The sequence below is a fragment of the Myripristis murdjan genome, chromosome 22 (assembly GCF_902150065.1).
Source record: "Myripristis murdjan chromosome 22, fMyrMur1.1, whole genome shotgun sequence".
NCBI lineage: Eukaryota > Metazoa > Chordata > Actinopteri > Holocentriformes > Holocentridae > Myripristis > Myripristis murdjan.
In genome coordinates this window covers 5,982,798-6,006,160 of record NC_044001.1, presented here as the reverse complement: position 1 = coordinate 6,006,160, position 23,363 = coordinate 5,982,798, and the positions used below count along the sequence as shown (strand labels likewise).

General features: G+C 44.6%; 1 protein-coding gene across 1 annotated transcript in view; it reads right to left on the bottom strand.

Moving 5' to 3' along the window:
• atrn (attractin) overlaps nucleotides 1-23,363 on the bottom strand; it is a 156,547-nt gene that overhangs the window by 48,989 nt on the left and 84,195 nt on the right. The window contains exon 26 of the mRNA XM_030044786.1: nucleotides 6,769-6,847. Coding sequence (XP_029900646.1) covers nucleotides 6,769-6,847 — 79 coding nt within the window. The remainder of the gene's footprint in view (nucleotides 1-6,768; nucleotides 6,848-23,363) is intronic.

Genomic DNA, 23,363 nt, shown 5'->3' with positions numbered 1-23,363 from the left:
TCGCGGTTGGACAGGTGTTGAACACAACAACGTATACATACACTACTCACAAAAAGTTAGGGATATTCGGCTTTCGGGTGAAATTTCAGGATGAACCTAAAATGCATTCTAACCTTTACAGGTGAACTTAATGTGACCTTCTGTAAACTTTTGAATGCACATGTCCAACTGTTCAATGTTTCAGTACTTTTTGCACAAGTTGCTGTTCTCTAACAAGGAGTTTAACGGCAAAATTCACATCAGGTGTTTGATGCTCCAGCTCATCGAGGTCGTATCATTAGGGAACGGCTGCTGGAGACTGGGGTACCTCAAATGGAGTGGCCTGCACTTTCTCAGACCTGAATCCCATAGAAAACCTATGGGATCAGCTGAGTCGCCGTGTAGAGGCTCGGAGCTCTGTACCCCAGAACCTCAATGTCCTGAGGGCCGCCCTTCAAGAAGAGTGGGATGCCATGCCTCAGCAGACAATAAGTCGACTTGTGAACAGCATGAGACGTCGTTGTCAAGCTGTAATTGATGCTCAAGGGCACATGGCAAGTTATTGACACTGACATTTTTTGTTGTGGTATATCCACCACTGTTGTTGGCTTTTGTTTCAAGAAATTGTTTGAGATGAGGAAATCACCAGTGCATGCTTCTACTTAAATGCCCTACTTTCATGATATAATATCACTGTAGCGTGAACTTTTTACATTTTCCATAAATTTTACCCAAAAGCCAAATATCTTTTAACTTTTTGTGAGTAGTGTATAAAAAAAAAATCCAAGAAAGAGTTGCTGCAAACTCACAGGCCTGCGTTTATTGAGGCTGTGTGATGCACCAACTTAACCCGGCATGCTTCCCGTTCTCCACCAGGGGCTTCCATCCCACCGACTGAAACCTCAGGACCCACACCCACAAAGTAATGAGACGGAGACTACAGCTGTGCAGGAAATCAATACAGCTGAGCACTGCGACCTTTCTCCACATACTATATCAATGGCAGGACGGCGGCGTGCGGGCGCGGTCTCAGCAGCGTGGCACATCCTGTTTGTTGTTTTGTTTTGTACTTCATGTCTCCTGAATCTCCTAAGTCAAACAGTCGGTGCACTCAACTCTTACACTCGTCTCGAACTGCTGAGCGTAAGAGAAGCATGTTCCCTTCACGCCTCTGACAAGCTGAACCCGATCCCAGAGGAGCTTGTACGCTCACCGGAGCCCATGGGGGGGGCGAGTGTCCCAGGAGGGGAAGCAGCGTTGGCGGTGGAGGGATCGGAGAGCCGGGACACGGGCGGCCGGGATAAGAGCTGCCCTTCACGGAGACTCTTTTTTTAGACAACACCTGATCACTTGTTTGAAAAAAAGGTGATGAGATCACACCGAGGTTTACCTGGCATGATGGTAACGGGATCCAGGTTGCACAGAAATATTTCCGACGCTGCTGTGGAATTAGTAGGTCAATCGCTTTAGAGGACATTGAGAACCTGGAACAACCCTCCACCCCCCGACACACACGGCCCACTGACTTGCTGCTCTTTATGTTTTGTATTTACATCATTTATTGCACTTTAAATAATCTCTCAAACATGCAATAAGGACTTCAGGGAATTTTAGACTGTTTTCACTCAGTACTGTTTAAGTATAATTTTTGTTTATTTATTCAACTTTCTTATTAAGTTGTCTCATTGGGAATTCTGTAATTTATTTTATTTTTTCTGTTTTATTTTTTGTTTTATATTATAGAAGAAAAAGAAAAGTCTGAACATTATTGCCCAGTGATTAATGGATATTAAAAATTCTGGCTAAAAGTAATGCATCGTTTGAGTTTACAAACTCAAACTGAACTGCTCCAAAAAAAAAAAAAAAAAAGGAAAGATCATTCTTGAGTCAAATTTGCCATCTAGTGATTTGTGAATTGAACCGAATGCCACGATTTACATCCCTTGCATCCAATACTGAGCCTCAGTGGAAACTCACAGGAAGCTGCTGCAGATCAGAGCGTCTCTCTCTCTCGCTCTCTCTCTCTCTCTCTCTGCCTTTTTACTGCGCTTTCTAAATGCTTCGGCACAAATGCTTTTGTCAGAGTCCCGGCCTCCATCGCTGTGGCGGAGGCTGTTCCCCGCGGTGGCGACTTTGTGTTGCTTTTTTTTATTTATTTGGGCCCCACAGCGTCCCGTACGTGTGCCCCCGTCCCCTCTTTACAGTGCAGAAGTGCTTATTTGGTTTAAAGGTGAGCTTGTAGTGGCTCGGCTGGACATTAGTGGCTGTGTGATGGAGAGAGGGCGCGGTGGCGGCGGCAGTGGCGGCGGCAGGTGAAGTCAGGGGAGTTAAAAGGCGTCCAGAGGTGCGGGTGATGACAGCACTCTTCAGCGAGGGCTGCAGCCGGAAAAAAGGCACTTCAGCTGCGCGCGCCGAGTGTGAAAAGCACCGAATCCAAAAGTTCACATTAAGCACAACACCGGCTGGCATGCTCACACACACATACACACACACACACTCCCACACATGCACACACACCTACCCTTTTAGCCACTCACTCAAAAAAGGTGGTTCAAAATGAAAATGCATTTTGTCGTTTTTTTTTTTTTTTTTTATGAGGGAAGGAGTATTCAATATTCAAAAGGAAGTGCACTCACAGCGAGATTTCACAGCTCCTGTATGAGCGCAGTTAGCCTGTCAGGGCTGTACAACCAGTCGTGACAGCCAGTCAGTCAACCAGCTTGTCAGGCAGAAGGTGGAAAGGCAGCTAGTTAGCCAGCTAGCACCGGTCAGATACCGCTCGGCCGGCTAGTCTCTCCTCTCCGTCGCTCATTCAGCCACAAGTCGGTCAATCACCGGGGCCGCTGACAGACTTTGCCCCAGTTTTCCGAGGCAACATAAAACGCCATCAGTTATTCCACACCAGAATGGACGACGACTTTAAGAAATATGGCGCTGAATTGTGCAAATCTATTGTGGCTCCTGTCATCTTAGAGGGCATAAACCAATCACGCGGGAGCTTTGTCAGGGTGCCTGGGTCGCATCCCTCTGAAGCACGCTGTGTGTGTGTGAGTGTGTGTGTGTGTGTGTTTCTGGGATAGTGGTTTAACGCCATGCATGTTTAAATTCTGCTGTGCATCATAATATATTTCAGTGGCACTAGCCTTGTTTGCTGATCTACTGCTTTAATATAGACGAGCTGATGCGAGACGTGCCCTTTTCCCCCTAAGGATAAAAAAAAAAAAAAAAAAAAAAAAAACATGTATGAGACTGAGCTGTTGACTCTTATCTGTCAGTGATTTATAAATCATTCAGTTTGTGAGTAAATGAATAAAATCACTAAATCAGTCCCTACATAAAGGCCCCTGCCCATTTCATTTAATTTTATGTCAATGCACTGCACAGGAATCACACTGATGCGTCTTGAAATTGATATTAATGGACTCCTTTCGTTTCGCTCCACTTTCAAATATTTTTTTAATGATTTGACTTTTTGGTTTTTCCGGCGCTGGTGGAAGAGGTGAAAGCTGCCAGTCGTCTCCGACACGCTGCATGCGGCGCGCCGTCCTGCGGGCTGACTCGGGCCTCGTCGGCCGCGTCTCCTCGTGCGATGATGGACTTGATGTTGTTTGTTCAGCTGACTCAGTGCGAGTCCGGGGAACGCTGCGTGTCTGATCAACAGCCGGCGCCGTGTCAAACGCGATGATTTATAGTCAGTGCGGCTCGCAAACATGCTCTCAGCGCCTGACAACATTAAGTCTTTGTTGGGAATTGGGAATTTGGAAATTCTGAATGTTAAAAGCGCTGGAACGCTCGAAAGTCCTTGTAGTTGCTAAACATCGACATCTAAATATACACTTGTCCATAATGGCCTGTAGAGACAATTACCAGGCTGATTATTGTAGTTTTGTGCTGATTTAAATATTGCACATGCCCGTCCCTCCGTTTCTTGGTGCTTTTTGATTATATTTGGCTGATGACGGCATGTGCTGAAACATCTGCCTTTAATTTCTTTTTTTAAGCACAGATCATTTTTCCCCTCAGTTGGTTCACCATCAATATTTAAACCCCCGAGTTCCCTCTCCTCTTTTAATGGTGTTTACAGGAACTCCGGTGCTGCATTAGGAGTCTACTGCAGGTGCCAGGGACTTTCTCCAGGATTTTTATGCCTAAGTGCAGATCCTCAACTCGTAATGTGACCTACATTGACCGACCCGACCGAACCTCAACACCTGGGGCTGTCGGGAGGCAGGAGCTGTGATCAGACTCCTCCTTTATCCCCGGCTCTCAACCGCTTCTAGATGCTAGACCAGAGATGTCAGAGATACGGCCTGTGGGCCAAATCAGGGCCGTGAGCACGACTCATCTGGCCCACCGAGATGTTTTGGAGGGATAGTAAAAAAAAAAAAGAAAAAAGAAAAAACACCTATTTTTATTTTTTTTTTAATTAAATATTTGTATCCAATTATTATCAACTATGTGCAATCAGCAAAATAAGACGTGTCTATGATAAATTGATAAATTAATGATAAGTTACAATAAATTAATTAGAGCTAAAAACTATCCATTGGTCAAACGTGAAGTGTTATATTAGTTTGGCGAACATGCTGTCAAAAATATGAAATTTTTACATTGAAATAGACTGAACAAAGATGGAAAGAGCTGTTTTTTGTTTTTTTTTTCTGGGAGGTAAATGGCAAAGCTGCATGCTGTATATTTGCTGCATTTCTCTCTTTTGTGTTATGTGGTTCTACTTTATGTGTTATTTTCATGTGCAGCTTCTCATTGATTGGTCGGCTACAAATTCAATTCATTGATTTGTTTTCCAAGCTGCTTATCCCAGCGCCGGGGAAACGCCCTGGACAGGTCGCCGGTCCATCACAGGGCAGACAGACAAACAAGCACACACAGTAGTCAGGTTTCCATCCAAATATATCGAAATTTTTGAGCGAATTTTGTCAAAATGCGCAAAAGAAAATGTGAATTTATGCCTGTTTTCCATTAGTTTTGTTTTGCGATTATTGGGAGAAGAGTGCGCCGTGAGATGATGTCATAAGATAGCGTCTGTGTGTCGACTGAACAACAACAAACACTCAACAGCTGATCAGGGACAGATTCCTGCTGAACTTGTCAGCTCTTGGGAGAAGTCTGCTTACTGTTTTGGCAGCGCTAACTTCATACCGAACCATCCTAAATAAGGAATAAGAGACTAATAATAATAATAATAACTAATAATAAGACTGTAGCGTAGAAGTGTGACGTGGTATCTGATCCAGTCATTGTTTATTCGCAAAACCTGTTTCCACAGCAAAAAGTCTCATTTTCTTTTATCGATACGCTGAGAAATCCACCCCCTCCAAGTGTAAAAACTTTTTTGCGAATTTTCGGCCGTTTTTCGAATTTCTGGCGTTTCCATCCAAGTTTTTTTTTTTTTTCACAATTTCTGAAAATGCGAATAAAAATAGGTGGATGGAAACCCGGTTAATGTCTCCCATTCAGCTGACCTGCATGTCTTTGGACTGTGGAAACCCACGCAGACACACAGAGAGGAATCGAACCCGGGACCTTCTTGCTGTGAGGCGACAGCTCTAACCACTGCGCCACCTAAACCCCAACCCCCAGGCTGCGAACTGATGGGGTTAAAATAATAAACTGGAAAGTAGCCGAAAATATCCACGTGTTGACTCAGGTCATATTGACCTCAGCAAAAAATAATGTGGCCTCCGTGAGGTCTCTTTTGAACAAACGTGGCCCACTGCTTAATGTGAGCCTGAAACCCCTGGGTGAGACCTTTTATCCACTGCGACCTGTAAGCCTGCGACACAAAACAGGCACCTGTATGTAATTTTGCATGACGTTTCAGCTGGTAAAGTCAAAGGGAGCTGTTCTGAATGTTTAAATGTCTCTGATACATGTTGATCAGTTGTTTTTTCTGACTATTTGACTGATTGTTTACCAGGCTGTTGATGTTTAACCCTTGAGTTACCCTTCAAAAAAGTTACATCCATGACCACCAAAGTCACTTTCACATGGATTTCAAGATTTTAACCCCTTCCAGGCCATTTTGAACACCTGAAAGAGGTGAAAGAGGTGTACCTTAGAAATAAAATAAAAATGAGAGTTCAACATGAGAAAAATATTATAAACACAGTAAATCTTGAACAATAACAGTACAGTAGATAGTACAATTTATTTCTAAGGTACACCTCTTTCACCCCTTTTAGTGGTTTTGCTCTCTAATAAAACAGCACCCAGAGGTGTTCAAAATGGCCTGGAAGGGGTTAAAATCTTGAAATCCATGTTAAAAGTGACTTAGTGTAACTCCATATGAGTCACTTCAAAGATTTTGAGGATAATAAGTACAAATAGCAACAATAACAACTGGATAAAAGACAGGTGGACATTTTTGTCCACGAAGGGTCATGGATGTGACAAAAATGCATTACTGGGTCAAATAATGGATTTTCATGCTGAAAGTTGGGATTTTCAAATTTAACCCAAAATCACCCCCCTGTGACCTTTTGGTGGTCACTTTCTAGAAAATAGACATTTTTGTCCACCAAGGGTCATGGATAGGTTAAAAAGGCATTACAGGGTCAAAAAATGGATATTTGTGCTGAAAGTTGAGATTTTGAAATTTCACCCAGAATGACACCCCCTCACCAAAAATCAACTCTGGTGAGGATGGTGATTGTCTGTGAGGGAGTTCTGAATTTTGAAAATGGACCAAAAATGTCCAGGGGTCATGCGAGGGTTAAACGATGCGTGGGACGCCCTGCCCTGTGCTGGAAGTGTGACGGTCTGACTTACCTCCCGTCGCCGTGACGCCCAGCAGCTCTGCTTGATCTTCCACACCACGGCGGCGACCAACAGCAGGGACAGGAAGCAGCTGCGGACAGACAGGAAGAGGAAGGTTCAGCGGCGCGTCGGGAGAAACAAAAGAGGACGATGAAGGAAAAAGAGGAGAGCTGACAGGAGGCGCCCGCCTTGGGAACGCCTGAGTTTCCGTTTGCAGTTCGGAGGTGCACGGCGGCGTGTCCGTCAAACGCAAATTAATCAGCGACTATTTATTTCCCTCATCTAGCTGATACATATTCATGCGTGTTTTGGTCTGACAGCTGACTTGACAGCAGAAGTGATTGCAGGCCATGTCAGCCTGTATTATTATTTAATGAGCCAAAGTCCCGGGGAGGAATCAATCTTCAGTGTTTTGTCCCCTGCTGGAAAAAATTTCTAATCACCTCTACCGCACTGATGACAACAACCTTTAGGGCTTTTTTCCACCTGTCACTGCACCTTTTCCCCGTCTATTCATGAAGCATCTGCATCTCGCCTTGGCAGGAGCATTACCACCACCTGCTAGACGAAAAAATGTGAATCTGAAAGTCGTGGCAATTTAGCCAAATTTTCCCAACAAGAGGCGGAGTCTTATTGTTTGGAAGTGTTATGTTGCACGATTATGATACGGTATCCTAAAGAGCCAGTTAGTGCACCGCAAGCAGATGGTTATGGAAGGAAGCGACGCTAAAAATACCCACCGACAGACATATAAAATTAAAGAGGAAACATGGCGCTGATTCACAGGATCTGCAGTGAGTGTAAAACAGCCGGAGCAGCTGTCAAAGGCGGCGGCGGCGGCGTGCACCCGACATTCCCCCGACTAGGCTCTTGCGCACTTCGCGTACCTTGTCGCCTACAGGCTGAGCAAGAAGTCGAAGGTGGCATGCCGACACACACATTCCTTCACTATCTCAACACACACACACCCCTCTTCTTATCATGACAGTGCAAACTCTGGTGATCATCGTCATTTTCCTCATTTGCATGAATTTGCTTCATATTTATTCTTAAATTTTGCCGTTTTTGCATCATTCTCGTCCTCTTTGATTTGATATCAATGCCATCGTTTGTCATCTTTATTTGTATTTTTCTCCCTTGTTTCTTTTTTGCTGGACATGTTTTTGTTTGTTTTGCCTGTGCACTTTGTATTATTATTATTATTATTATTATTATTTTCTGTATCTGTTTGTAGTGTTTTTAGCGTTCGAGTGAGTAAAATATACTGACACACAAAAACCCGGAGTACTCGATACGAGATCGCCCCGAGGTGCAGGAGTGAGAGGTGACATGTCTTGGAGAGGTGGTTTGTTGGCGGTGTCACTGTGTGTGTGTGTGTGTGTGTGTGTGTGTTAGAGAGCAGGTGCAAAACACCGCCCCCACCCCACCTTCCCCGGGTCGCTTTCACACTCGCACCCAGGGATGTGTGAAGACAAAGACCAGAGAGTGTGTGTGTGTGAACATGTGTGTGTGTGTGTGTGTGTGAATACTTCAGAGACAACTGCTCATGCAATCTCAACTTTATTCCCCGGCTGTCATGCCTTTCGCTGATTCCCCTGTAAGCGTTCCCGAGGCTCCCTGACGTGCACTTCCTACATTTCGGCTCACATCGCCGTTCGCACGCCGGCTGACGACGAGCCAAGTGTCAGCGGCATGATGGGAAAACACTTAAACACCAATGATCCCGGCGTCGTCTCCGATTTTTCCTCCGAGGGGGAACATCCACCACAAAAAACGGAATTTGCACTTTCCTCATGTCGCCTCAGACAGCTCGGTCTTGATTCGTGAACGAGGCCTTCTCGAAGCAAAGCGGCGAGCGGCTCGTGACGTCGGGAGGAGGCAGAGCGAGAAGCCGCTCCGTTAACGACGACTCGTAAAGTTTACCGCATCCATCTCCCATTCACTGCCACCTCAACCCTTAAAAAGGAACAGTTCACACAAAAAAAAAAGAAATATTTGCTCACATATTTCCCCCTAGTACAGGGGGCGGCAACACAAAATGTTCAAAGAGCCATATTGGACCAAAAAAACAAAAAACAAATCTGTCTGGAGCCGCAAAAAATTAAAAGCCTTATATAACCCTTACATAAGCGCAAATCTTCGTTGACAGAAATGTTGAAATTTAATACTCATTATACACATTTTTACAGCATTGGAAAACGTTAAGAATGTTTGTCATGTTTGTCCTCCTACAGAAACCATATTAAAACAAAAAATATACCCCCCCCCCCCATAGTTTGGAGTACAAATTAGAGGTGGATTATGTAGTTTGTTAATCCAGGTATCTGTGTCACTGTTTTCCAAATGTACATTTTTGATGGTTTGACCTCCACATACTATGCAAATCCCCGTCCAGACGGGATGGAAACCTCACCAAATCACACAGACTCTATCATGACTATAAATTGCATTAGGAGGAAGAGGGAACGCATCTTTCCTTTTTCATTTTGGGTGAACTGTTCCTTTAAGTTGTAGCATTAAGTGATGATAAGCCATTCATATAATATAATATAATATAATATAATATCCCGCCTTTCCACTTACTCCCCGTCTCATGAATTCTCACTGACAGTGAAACCAAAAAGGTGTTTTCTGAACGGCCTCGTCTGGAAGGAGCTGCCGCCGCGCCGCCACGACAATAAAGATCTACATCTCGAATTCGCTGTCGAGTCCTTTGCTTCGGCACGCAACTTTTCATTTCAAACCTGGCCTTTTACAGCGCGAGATCTCGGGGATTCATCAGCGGAGCGCTCAGCAGCCGTCGGTGATTGCACTTGATGTGGGTATACGCTCTGACACCGAGACCTCTCCTGTGGTTATCTGCCTTGTTGAAGGGTGCGGCGGGTGAAAAGTGTTGGCTTGGCAATAAAAAATAAAAAAAATCCATCCCCTCTCCGGGCTCCCCAAGTGCGGCCGGTTTTCCGCTTTAGTTTGAGATCACAGGAGCGACGTACACGAATTTTGTTTCGGGGGTTAGAGTTGGATTTGGATCCGGAGTCCTGAAGTAAAACACATAACTTTCCCAGACATCTACACCGACCGGTGAGGCCGCTTACAGATGTGGATTTCTCAAAAGTTTTACCACCTCTTCAATCTAAATGTCTTTGCCCATTTTCATACCGGCTGCGACACACTCAGATCTTTATTCATCCCCCACCCACACACACACACACACACACACACCCTTGCCCGCCCTGGGTGACTCTTTAAAGCGCCATCCATTCAAAAAAATTCCCTTATCTCTCCGGGCTGAGGAGGACTCTTAAGAGATCCATCCGTTCAGCCGTCTTATTGATCTGGCTTCCTGCTCGCTGCTTAAAGAGTGACACGGTGCTGATGAATGACCCGCCTGAATAGATATCAGCCCCACATCAAAGGCTTCCCGTCGCAACGGGGTGGGAGGGATGAGGAGAGAGAGAGAAAAGATGGGGTGGGGGGAAAAGAAGAAGGAAGCAGATGGATAATAATGGCGAGGGAGAGATAAAGACAAAGAAAAAAAAACGGGAAGAAGCTGAAAGGCAAAGTCGAAAACAAAGGAAGAGGTAAAGACGGAAAGAGAGGAATAGAGGAGAGGGAGACAAAGGCCGAGAGAGAGAGAGAAACGTATAGCGAGTAGCCGGGAGAACGACAGATAGACAGACGCAAACGGACAGAGAGGGAGAAAGATGCAGATGGAAACAGACAGCAGCGCGCTTCATTTGATCTCAACCTCCAACGAGGGAAGCCGGCCAAGTTAGTCAGGCATCAGCTCTCTCTCACCTCCTCCTCCCAGCCGGTCCATCACACCTAGAGCTCCCACTCTCACGCCGCATAGAAATGAGCATCCACCGGCAGATGCTGCCTCAACCCGCGCCGCCCGCGCCGGCCACGCTCACCTCCTCGTTCGGGGCTGGCGTCGTCGCGATAAACCGGAACGTCAACGCGGCCCGGGCCGGCGCCGCGAGACACCGAAGTCGACGGTTCATTTTATTAGCATTCCGGTTCCTTTCAACCACATGTGTTCTGAAAGCTGGGATTTCATTTCGGCGTCACCTGCGGACGGGGAGGGCCGATTGAAGCTTGAATCAGTTGTACACCTCAACCAGTTCAAATCTTTGATTGCTGATTATTTTACTCATAATTGTAACTGCTTTTAATTTTGTTCCTGTTTTATTCTGTTTTTATTCCGTTTTTTCTGTTTTAATCCCTGTTTTATTCTGTTTTAATCCCTGTTTTATTCTGTTTTAGTCCCTGTTTTATTCTGTTTTTGTTATTGTATTGTAATTCCGTGTTGTTTTTATGGTTGTTGTACATTCGGCATCATTGTAAATGAGGGCTTGCTCTCAATGATTCTCCAAATCCAAATAAAGGTTGAATGAATGAATGAATGAATAAACGCCCAAACGCAGGCCGGGAACAGCCAAGAGAGGGATTGGGTTTTTGGGGAGCCGCCGTTTAGCCGCCGTCTGACAGCGGACCGCGGCGCTCAGCACAAAATTCAAATGAATCAAACTGCTGAAAACATGTCAGAGGTGTCAAAAAAGTCCGGCGTGTCTCGAGCCGGACTGCTGACAACACGGAAGCGGAGTAATCGAGAAAGTCAGCGAGACATGCCAAAAATGACAATTATTACTATGGGACTGTCTGATCAAAGCTATGTGTGCCAGTGCACTAAAATATATAGTTACAGTCTCTATTATGTCATAAAAGGCCCTTTGCAATACAAGCGATGAGCTATAACGATATATTACACTGTTACCTGAAACAATGTAATATATGGATGTATTTTGCACAGTGTCTGGGTTTGACGAGTGAAGAAAGCCACTTTCTGATGCAGCAGTTTTCACTAGTTCTTGGACTTTGGCCCAACACATAACTAGCAAAGTGCACCGCAGCTGCTCTACATTGGTTTTAAATGGCTGGCGGCACAGGGGAATCACGGGAATTGAACGCGATGTACCAGATTGACAGGTAATGTGATTTGGCGCAACTGCGATATAACAATATCTAAGTGGCGCGGCCTGACGAGGCAAACGAACACAGCGCTCAGTGTGAGGGAAGTGGTTTTGACAGCCACAGGCTCGGGCTTCATTTGAATTGATTTCTGCTTTAACAGACAGTATTTTTCATCCTCGCCCGTAAAAGCGCATCATCCCCCCCCCACCTGCTTTAGTCTCATCTGTATACAGAGTCAATACATCACAGTCAAAATTTATACTTTTAAAAATTTAAACTCATAAGACCATGTTCCCAACCATATGGCTTTTTTTTTTTTTTTTTTTTTTTTTATAAATCAAACCATATTCTACCCAATGTGCACAAAATGCTTTCCTTAATAATATGCAATTAAAGCCATTTCGGCTGCTAATTAGGGAGCACTCAGTCTTGAAAACATAGCATTTAGCTGCAAATTAGATAACTGATCATTTGGTATTCAAATCACAACCGCAACCAGGTACCTCTTTGTGCCTGATGCCTCTGAAGGCTGCAGATGCTTTGTGTTACCTGTGTGTTGTGTGCTATTGAATCCACACGACACACAGGTGAATCATCAGCTTTGTTCTCAATCATCGATTTATCGGTATCTGTGATGTCCAAAGCCCCATTAACACATGCAATATTTGTGTTTCGATGCATTCATGTGTTCATTTATGTGATGTTCACTGCCATGTAGCTTCTCTGCATGCCTCCTTGTGTCACTTTTATCAACAAAAATATTGGAGAATGATAGACATGAGCTCAAAAACCTGAGAGGTTTAAGATCAGAAATGACAGTTTGCTTTCATTTCAAAGAGCTGCAGTGGCCTTATGGGCACAGAGGTGAGTTTGTGCCTTGTGCTTTGCTGGTTTGACTCCCAGCTGGGGCAAATTTAGGGTAAAGAAAGAAAATTAAACACCCTTTCCCCCCGTTTTAACAACAGCTGTTGAGATATCCTTGAACGAGGCCCTGAAAATGAAACCTGCTCTGGGAAAAAAAACAACTTTCTACGGAAAACAGTGATTCTTTTCGTTGTGCTGAATGACAAGCAGCTATAAAAGGACAACACATGTCCAGAAAAACTTCCTCGGGTAAATAACGTTAAAAAAAAAAAAAAAAAATGATGGACGCTGTCTGTTTTAAAGACACTCTGGGCTGTGGGCAGATACACAGAGGGAAAGCAGAGTCTGTGGCCGAGCGATGATGACCTGCCCGGGCCGGAGAGGCGAGCTCTGACGTGTCACCGGCTCGCCTGACAGCGAGACAACAGCCACGGGGCAAACAGCAGCAGACCAGCTCTGTCGTCTGCAGCCGGCTCAATGCTGATCCGCCGGCCTGCCTGCCACCGGCTCTCACCCGGAGATGGGAAATTAACACTGCCCACCAGCCAAGCAGCATTTAATTTTCACTTTGCCTGATAAAGTTTGTCGACTCAACCTGACACTTTGGCAGGTAAGCAGCGGTTGTTTGGAGGTCCCATTGTATCGTTAAAAAATACCAAATTTGGATGACAGAATAGTTAAAATGCCAAGTGAATTTTAGAATCCATCAGCCACCATGACTGGTAGACAAAAAGGTTTCCTGCTGCTTCCAGTAAGCCCTTCAGCACTACAGGCGGCTGGGGTATAATTATAACGAAGCTGAACTTGCCTGAAATAGACACAGTCAAACACACACCGCCGCATACAAATCTGAGCATTCTCACTGCGGCTTCGTATTGTTTGTTTTAATACACTTGGAGTCGCTGGGGGGCAAATGAAGGTTATACCCACAGCCGGAACCTAAAGAAACCGAGGCGGAGTGTGATAAGAACTCATCAGCCGCGGTGAGAGCGTGGAACATGTGGCCGGGGGTTGTTAGTATTTAGAAGCTGTTTCATCGGGCGTAACAGTGCAGATATCCTCCAACGCGCCAAACCTGCAACACATCCGGTCTGAGAGTCGGCTACAAAGGAAGCAAACCAGGAAAAAGAAATGGAGTCGACCAAACGTGACGTTTTAGAGCGATTACAGATGGTCACGACACTCAACTCAACTCAGCTTTATTTATAAAGCCCTTTAAAACAACAGCAGCTGCAACAAAGTGCTGGACAAAAATAGGCAATACACTGGTCCCTCGTTTATCGCGGGAGTTACGTTCTAAAAATAACCCGCAATAGGCGAAATCCGCGAAGTAGTCAGCTTTATTTTTTACAATTATTCTAGATGTTTTATGGCTGTAAAACCCCTCACTACACACTTTATACACTTTTCTCAGACAGGAATTAACATTTTCTCACTTTTCTCTCTTGTTTAAACTCTCAAAGTTCAAACCTTCGTAGAAAAATAAGTCCAGTATTATAGAATGAACACATTCTGTACTGTACAGGAGACACGGCACGGAGGAGATTGATTGATAATGGTCTACAGTCCCTTAGCCAATCAGGACACAGAACACAATGCGCTGTAAAAAAAAAAAAAAAAAAAAAAAAAAAAAAGCATGCAAAATTGCACTAAAAAAAATCCGCGAAACTGCGAGGCCGCGAAAGATGAACCGCGTTATAGCGAGGGACAACTGTAACAGGAAAATAAATAAACATTAAAATAACTGTTTATTGTTTTTAATGTTTCTAAAACAACTTAAAAACAATAAAACAATTTAAACACAATAAAACAATTAAAAACAAATAAAACAAAGAAGTGCACGCCTCAGAGTCCGGGCCCACTTTCAAATCAGATTCGGCCGTTCAGAACAACTCAACTATTCTTTACTTTTTTTAAAAATTATTATTATTCCTATTTTTTTCTGAAAATCAGAAAATGCATTGGCACAGGTTTCAGTGTTGATAGACCACGTTAATATTCCTCAAAACAAACATAATCAAGCAATCATACAATCATCATCGAGCATAACAAATGCCAGTGAGGCATGTGAGGCATGTGTCTTTTGATTTGATTTCATTTTTTTGTATGGACCTTGAGTCTGGAATAAAGCATATCCATCTATCTATATAAACATATTTCCGGGCATTTAAAAATCGATAAAATTCATTAATCCGGCTGCAAACTGCTGGTCAGTTTGAATCACCGTGCAGCTTTGTTGAAATATTCAGAGAGCACACGATGAAGCTCTACTATTTTCTGTACTAGATTATTTATTTTTTCGCCATTTCTGCTTCATTCAACGTCGACAGCTCGAGAGACGGTGGTTTGCGCTGTAACCGCGGGAGCCATCAGGGCATTTTGAAGAAAAACTTAAGAAAATGTAAATGTTTACATTATCAAACATCTTACAGGCCTAAATTCACGGCTGCTTGACTCAAAGAAGTTTCTACTGGACTTGGATTCAACGCGTCGACTTTTAAGTGGTGTGTAAAATCAATACTGAGCTTTGTTTTTTTTTTTTTTTTTTCTTCTTGATTGTGTGTGAACCTGACACGAAACATTTCCAAAGCGAGTACACCTTGGACATAAAAACACACACACACACACACACACACCAAACAACGAAGAGGGGAGGGGAGGCCAATCAGACCACACTTCCCTCTGAGGGTCTCGCCCCGGAGGACATGACGCCTCTGCTCACGTTCCTCCTGCTCGCCTCCCCGCTCGTTCCAGGTGAGGAGGAGGAGGAGGTCTGGAGGAGGAGGAGCAGCGCGAGGAGGCGTCGAGTCAAAGCGACTGATCTCGCTCATCTATTATTAATCAGAGGCAGAGCGGCGCGGAGCTCCTGGAGGACCTATCAGGAGAAGGTTTTAGCCGCGAGGCGCTCTCAACCCTCCCTCCTTCTCTCCTCCCTCCATCCCTCCATCGCTCGCTTCTCTCCCCGGCTCCCCGCTGATGACCTGACAGTGAGGTCAGGGAAGGAGAGAGGGTGTTTAAGAATGTAGGAGAGCGAGAAGAAGAAGGAGGAGGAGGGGGAGGGGGGGATAAAGAGCGAGAGGCAGGAGAATGGGGGAAGAGAGAGAAGAGAGCTGCAACAAAAGAGGAGGTGAGAAAGAGGAAAGGAGGAGGCATAAGAGGGAGAGGGAGAGGGAGAGAAGGCTGGAAGAAACAAGAAATGCACAAGGTAGGAGGCAGAGAGAGAGAGAGAAAGGTGGAGAGAGGTGGAGGAAAACAAGAAACACTGGAGGGTGGAGGGAGGGAGAGATACAGGAGAGAGAGAGAGAGAGAGAGAGAGAGAGAGAGAGAGAGAGAGAGAGAGAGAGAGAACTATGGCCCAGCACTGGTGGCAGCCCCTGCTGAGTGCCTGAGGAGGCCCCTTAGGACCAGGGCTTGAATGTATATTCTCTCTCTCTCTCTCTCTCTCTCTCTCTCTCTCTCTCTCTCCCTCTCTCTCTCCCTCTCTCTCTCTCTCTCTCCCTCTCTCTCTCCCTCCCCCTCTCTCTCTCTCTCTCTGGGGAGAAAGCGTCTGCTGTCAGTCAACACTGCGTGAGGCCGGCCAAGGCCAGTGATGCACAGTGAGTGTGTGTGTGTGTGTGTGTGTGTGTGTGTTTGAAGTCCTATATGTGTATCTGTGTACGTGAACGTGTGAGAGTGAAGCTGGGTGTCATCTAAATATTTACTTTTATAATCTTCTAATGTAATATTTATGACCCACGGGAATACAGATAAATTACAAGGTACTGAATTTGAAGAACTATAAATAAAAAAAAAACCCTTCAATTATGTAATAACACCTTAAATAATAGATTATAACTATGTATTAATATGTAATGCATTAACATTAACATTGAGCCACTTTAAGCGTGACTTTTATGGTAATATTGAAAATTTTGTCAAAGTCAGAAACGGTTTGAATAACAAGAAATTAGATATTAAAATATCGGCCCGACACAAACTGACAGAAACGTGTATGAAGTGCATTTCATTGTTTCTGTCTTTGGACGAAACCATGAAATATTACTGACACTTGGAAATAACAACAACTTGTATATTTTGAAGTAAAATTATTTCCTTTTTTACTTCACCTTGTGTGAGTTTTTTTTTGTTTTTTTGTTTTTTTTTAATGCGAAAAACTCTATTTACTTCAACATTTCAAAAGTTTGTGTTAAATTTGCTTGACAGTTGGGTGGAAACAGCTTGTGTGTGTGTGTGTGTGCGTGCATGCATGTGTGTGTGTGTGTGTGTGTGCAGACCAGAGGGGCTTCAGGTCAGCCTCACCCGTGTACTTTTATCTTTTCTGTAGCCCATCTCAGCTGTCAATCACCCGCCACAGCCATGTCACCGCTGACACTCATGCGGACGGACGTGTGTGTGTGTGTGTGTGTGTGTGTGTGTGTGTGTGTGTGTGTGTGTGTGTGTGTGTGTGTGTGTGTGTGTGTGTGTAGAAAAACAGTGTGCCCGCACGCTCCCCGGCGCGTTTCACGGTCGGGGTCAATGACACTTTCTTTCCAGCCAATCAGAGTGATGGATCTCCTCCCGAATTCGAAAACCGAAACGCCGTTGGCTCGATAATGAAGTCGCTGAGCGCAAATACCGCCGGGAAATAATTGAGAGCAAACGACGTGTCATTAGTAAACGAGTCGCGGCTCAAATTGACATTTGGAATTGATTGCATTGAGCCGACCCGAACCTTTGCACCTTCTGCAGGCAACCGGGGCGGAGCAGGGAGGGAGAGAGGCTGGGCTATACGTCAGCCTGTGTGTGTGTGTGTGTGTGTGTGTGTGTGTGCATGACAGAGACAGAAAGCATGGAGGACATACAGCTCCACTGAGCGGCCAGCTTTCCACATGTTTTCATCTTAATAGGCTTCACTTTCACCTGCTGTTTGCTGTCCGGCCTGCCTCCTGTGTGTGTGTGTCCACTTCCATGAGTGTGTCAGGGTGAGCGTGTGTGTGTGTGTACATGCTGGCGGGAGAATATGTTGGAGACAGAACGAGAAAGAGTGTATCTGTGTGTTTAATGCCAGGGTTAGACGACACACACAAAGCCCGGCCTGATATTGATCCAAACGCACATCGAGCACCGTGAATCATCACAAATATGAAATTTAGCGGACGACTGTGGCGGCTGATGACGCGATAACATCGGCCTCGATAACGGCACGCAGATATTCTCTGATTAAAACACTGAGAAAGAATTATGGAGTAATCTGATCCCTGCAGAGAGGCTGGGAAAAAAAAATAAAAATCATACTGTAATTATTTTAACAAACACTGCAATTCATCTACGATTCACGACTTTAGTGGGAAGGCTCATTTTTACCTCATCATTTTCATTTTCGCTCCAAAAAACGATTAAAAAGGTGATGTCATTTTTCATAAACATGTTTTCCTGCATCTGGAGAACATGATTTGCAGACTGCGCTTCATTAATAATATCATTTCGCGCCACGTTTTCCCGCTTTTTTATCAAAAAAATTGCAGCGTTTTACGATTTGAATGTTGCACTTGGACCAGACGGCGATTTTGATAATAGTTTGATTAAAATGTTCACACCTCGCACGCGCAGGTGTTTGTAAGAATGGCCGTTTGAGGGTGAGTGCGCCTCGGTGTGTGTAAGGCAGAGTGTGTAGTGTGTGTGTGTGTGTGTGTGTGTGTGTATTATGTAAGAATGGCTGCCAGGCTGCCCTGTGAGCTGATGACAGAGCAGCTCCTCTGTCTGCTTTTCAACGATGGCACCGGCCCAACACTCAGAGACCAGTCTGGGAGAGACTCCGTGTGTGTGTGTGTGTGTGTGTTTGTGTGTGTGTGTGTGTGTGTGTGTGCATGCTTGAGCCAGTGCATCTGCATCTGCCTGTGGATGCTCACGCCTGTGTGTGCATCCTCGCATGCTCGTACCTGTGCCTTTATATCTGCTGCTCACGCCTGCGGGGCCTGCGCGGCCTGCGCGGGTGTGTGTTTGTGTATGTGTGGATGTGTGTGTGTGAGTGTGTGTGTGTGTGTTTGCGCGCCCGTGTAAAAGTTAGTGGCGGATGATAAAAAGGAGTCTATCGCTGCTGAGCACATTTCCCCTGTGGGTCGGCGGCGCTGGTTAATAGGATACCACAAAAAAAAAAAAAAAAAAAAAAAGATAGAGAGAGAGAGAGGCGGTCACCGTGGAGAGAGGCGAGGCGACGGCGCTGGATAACCAGGGCACGCCACACACACACACACACACACACAGGAGACCCGGGAGGTGAAGAGCGGCGGCCCCAGAGCGCAGGAAGGTAAAGGCGGGGAGCGGAGGTCAGGAGGCGGGAGCTGGGCGGCGAGGACACGCAGGCGAAACACGAAGCATTTCTGCGGGTGACGGTTCAGGAAAAGGTCCTCGACTGATGGCAACGCCACGGCAACCGCATGCTGATGATGTTCAGGCACAGCGGCGGCTCTTAACTACGGCTGGTAAGAGTCACATGTCAAACATACGGAGCGCGGGCCAAATCCGGGCCGCAAGCACGTCTCGAGGTGTTTTGGTGGTGGAGGGGAAAAACACAAACACATTTTTTGAATCAAACTTTTTTTTTTTTTTTTATTAAAATGTTGGCATCCAATTAATATAAAATACTTATTTGTACTTTTTGTATATTGTTGTATATTGTATATAGGTTGTTCATTGTATATAGGAATGTCATATATTCTTTCTATTTTATCTTTATTTTTATTTTATTTTTTTATTATCATTATTATTATTTTTATTATTTTTATTATTATTTTTTACTTGCACAGTGCTGGAGTTGTTGCAATTACATTCCACTTCTGCTGTACCTGTACATTCATGCATGTGACGAATAAATCTTGAATCTTGAATATCAACTAATAAGCAAAATAAGAGGTTTTATGATACTTTATGATGTTTTTTTTTTTTTTGAGCTACTGGATACCTGAATTTCCCCGTGGGATGAATAAAGTATCTTCTATTCTATTCTATCAATGATGAATTATGATAAATTAATGTGACCTAGCACTGTATCCTATCTATCAGCTGGGAGTAAAGGGGAAACCAAGAGGCTGAGCGCTGCGACGTGAAGTTAGTTTAGCAAAAGTGCCATGAAAAAAATCAAGAGTGGCATCGAACGCAGAATTTTTCCAATAGAGACGGAAAAATGTACATTTTTTTTTTCTTCCAGGAGGTAAATGGGAAACCTGTTCACGATATATCTGTTGCATTTCTTTCTTCTGCTTTACCGAATTCTACATTATGTGTTATTTTCATGGGTCAACATGCAGTTTCTCCGTGATTGGCGGGTCAGCTGTGGTTACGACGACGCACCGGCTTGAAAACTTGGTGGTACAATTTGACTTTAGGATTACGGCGCTATAATTAATTCTAAACACAAGGAAGATAAAAAGGGGCATTTTATAATTAAAGGTTGCATCGTATTTTTTTATTTTTTTTTTAGAATAATAATTCTGCTTCTGCAAATAAAGCATATCTGTACAGAAAACACATTTAAATACGGTATTATGGCATTAATATTCCCACTTAGAATTCACAGCCAGTCGCTTGAAAGAGAAGTAATAACAGTAAATGCCTTCTGAAAACAAAAATAATGGGACTGGATTTAGTGTAATAGGGGAGTCTTTATACCTTGGAAACGGTTAATTAATACTGATGGGAATGGGCAAACAGGAAGTAAATGATGGCACCAAACACTCAGACGGCAACGACTGGAAGACACACTGACAAGAAGGAAAACTTATGAAAAAAAAAAAATATTGTTTGGACGACATGAAATGCTTTTTTGATGAGGATTTCAAAAGGCAAAGAGCTGATGGATGTTGATGTGAGTTGAAATGACACTGAGGAGACCGACTCTTAGCTCACTTCCTTTGTGGATTGTGAGAGATAATTTCACGTTTAATCACCGAACGCTTTCACACTTCACTTAGCGACTTTCCGCCGAGCTGAGAAAACATCTCAATTTACCGTTATTACCCAGTCTTCATCACGCAAAGGATGGAAAGCGATGTTCTTCGGCATCGACCGGGTTATTTTTGACGTGTTTTTGACGAAATGCTCCCACGTTTTGCTGGGTGCTGTCCTCTCTGTTTTACACTTCCAGACGCAATGTTGTGTGAATAAAAGGCTGCATTTATCAGCGCAGACGTGTAAACTGTAGATATCTCAATCTTCTAAAACATTCATGATTCAAAACCACAGTGTATTTATTAAATAATGGATAAAATAAAGCACGTTGAGGTTTATTTTGTTGAAATAAACCTCAACGTGAGGTGGCGATGTCTTGTATCACCCTGAAGGGGGCGCTTGTCCCACAAAAAACTTAGAATTTGACATAAAACATTTCCTTTAAAATCATTTTATGAGCTTTCCAGAATCTGCTGAAATTGAACAGCCCACAGATTCTATTTGTTTTCGTGGCATTTCAGCCACATCGGCCTACAGCCATGGGAATTAAATGCTGGTTTGAAAATAAATTTAATTTCTATGCTTACATACATTATAGTCTACCTCGCTGTTCTTCTGGTTTTCTTTTCTTTTCTCTTTACCGGTGATAGTTCAGCCTCCGACCGTGATGCTTCATTTTCCCAAAATAAACTGGGTGACACGCACGTTTTAGGTGCTTTTTGGCTCCAGCAGGGGTCGCTGTTGGCTCACTTGATTAACAGCAGTACATGGGCTTGACTCTCTTGCCCCTTTTCCACCAACCAAAAAGAGCCAAGCGGAGCCAAGTCAGAGCCACGTCACGACGTCAGTGTAAAACGTGATCACGTGGGTGTGCGAGACGCCCGCTCGGAATCACAATAACCAACATGGACGACCCATTGTAGCGATGCAAATACTGCTCATGTCTTTACAAGCCTACATCGCGATCCAGAGGCGAAAAACGCAAGTATTGTTGGCTACCCGTCGGATTCGTGGTCGGAACGAATGACGACTGCGTTTAGCTTTACGTTTATAGCGTTCGCCGTTCCCGTTTGGGTCTGTAACCCCGCCCACCAATGACGTGGTGGGTCGCGTCATCGGTTCTTTCTCTGGCCCCTGTTTAGCCCCTGCTCCAAGTTGGTGCTTGCCTGGAACCAGTTTGGAACCAGTCTGGCCGGTGCTTGGGCGGTGGAAAAACAAAGAACCGGTGCTCAGTCAGGCACCGGCTCCGAACCAGCCCTGGAACCTCTTTGGTGGAAAAGGGGTATCTGGGAGGAGCGGTACTTCAACCTGCCAATGATTGCGCATAACAGCCATTATTCAGAAATATCGAATCGCAGAATGACGCAGCTGACCAATCAGATTCGAGAACTGTTTTGAAATAAAGTGTCAATAGTGACTTTGATTAATAACCTCATCCTGATGCAGATGGAGGTGATTAGCTGCTGCTGCTGATGGTTATGGTTCAGCACTAACAGAAGTCAATCACTTTCCAGGAACCTTAGCTCACAACAGATGATGCTACTTTGAGCATGAACACACACACTCACACACACACACAGGGCTCCCGGTGCGCTCCAAGTCAAAAAAAAAAAAAAATTTTTTTTAAAAATTGTGCCCAGTCCCGCGGGACGACACAAACAAAAACCCGGAGAAGAGCTGGATGTTTGGAGGGGAGTGAAACAGCGAAGACAGGCGGCTCAGATGTAGACAGAACACAGCCTGAAAAGAACCATCACCGTCATTCTGATGTACATTTGAATCAAACGTGTCTCTCAGAGGAGCGAAGTTAAAGCTCCTCGATGACAGCAGCGTGACTCATTCATGTCATCCGGTCCCACCCACACACCAGCCCAGACACCGCCCGGGGCAGGGAGCCTGCTGGTACCCCGTATTTTAATGCCTCCACCTCGACGAAATTATATCTCCTCTCTGTTCAAACACGCAGGAAAAAAAGCGATGTAAATTACTAATCGCTTGGAATATGTAAACCGTGACGAGGCTGTAAAACAACGTAAATTATCATTTTCAAAAAGTGGTAAATTTTAATATTCATCTTGGAGAGTATGACATTTTTCAAGGGCGATCCAGGCGGCCCGGTGGTGATTTAGCACGAGCTCGCAGCATGAATTTATGGTCATTATTTTTTTACGGCGATTATTATGTTGTCAGTGTTTAGAAAATCCTGTATTTGACTGTGGGCATCATGATGTGCTGTTAATAGCGCCTCTGTGCACCTCAGATGGCGGCTGCCGGCTCCCACCGGGGGCCGCTCGTACTAAAAATGTATGCGCTCACTTTGGATGGAGGTGTCCGCCGAAAAGCATATGTTATGTTAATATTAGCCGCGGAAGAGCATGAATGTGCCAGAGGGGCAAATTCTCATGGGAAACACAATTTTCTGGGACGCGGGGTTAAGACGAGCTGTTTTTAGAAGTAAACAACCCGATGGGCTGACATGTGGTCAGTATTCTGGAGCACCTCAGATTCTGCTTCTTTTTTTTTTTTTTTTTTTTGTTTTCTCCTTCCACGCTTTGATGTCTGAATAAAAGCAATAAAAAGCGCCGCCGGCTCCAAAACAAAGAATTGTGCTCCCGTGACAGGCTGCAGAGCTGCTGGGCTGTCGACGAAACTTGATTGTTTTGTCATCGGTGCCTCGGCCTCATTCCTGCTCCGGGACGGCGGCGGCGTGAGGCCCTCGCTCGACTGGAAGCCGCCGCTCTGCTTGACCAAGGCCCATTCCTACATAATTCGGTTAATTGCATCGCACGGCTTTTTCCAGTCCAAGTTCTCACCGCATGTTTGCTGTTCTGCTGCTGAACTTT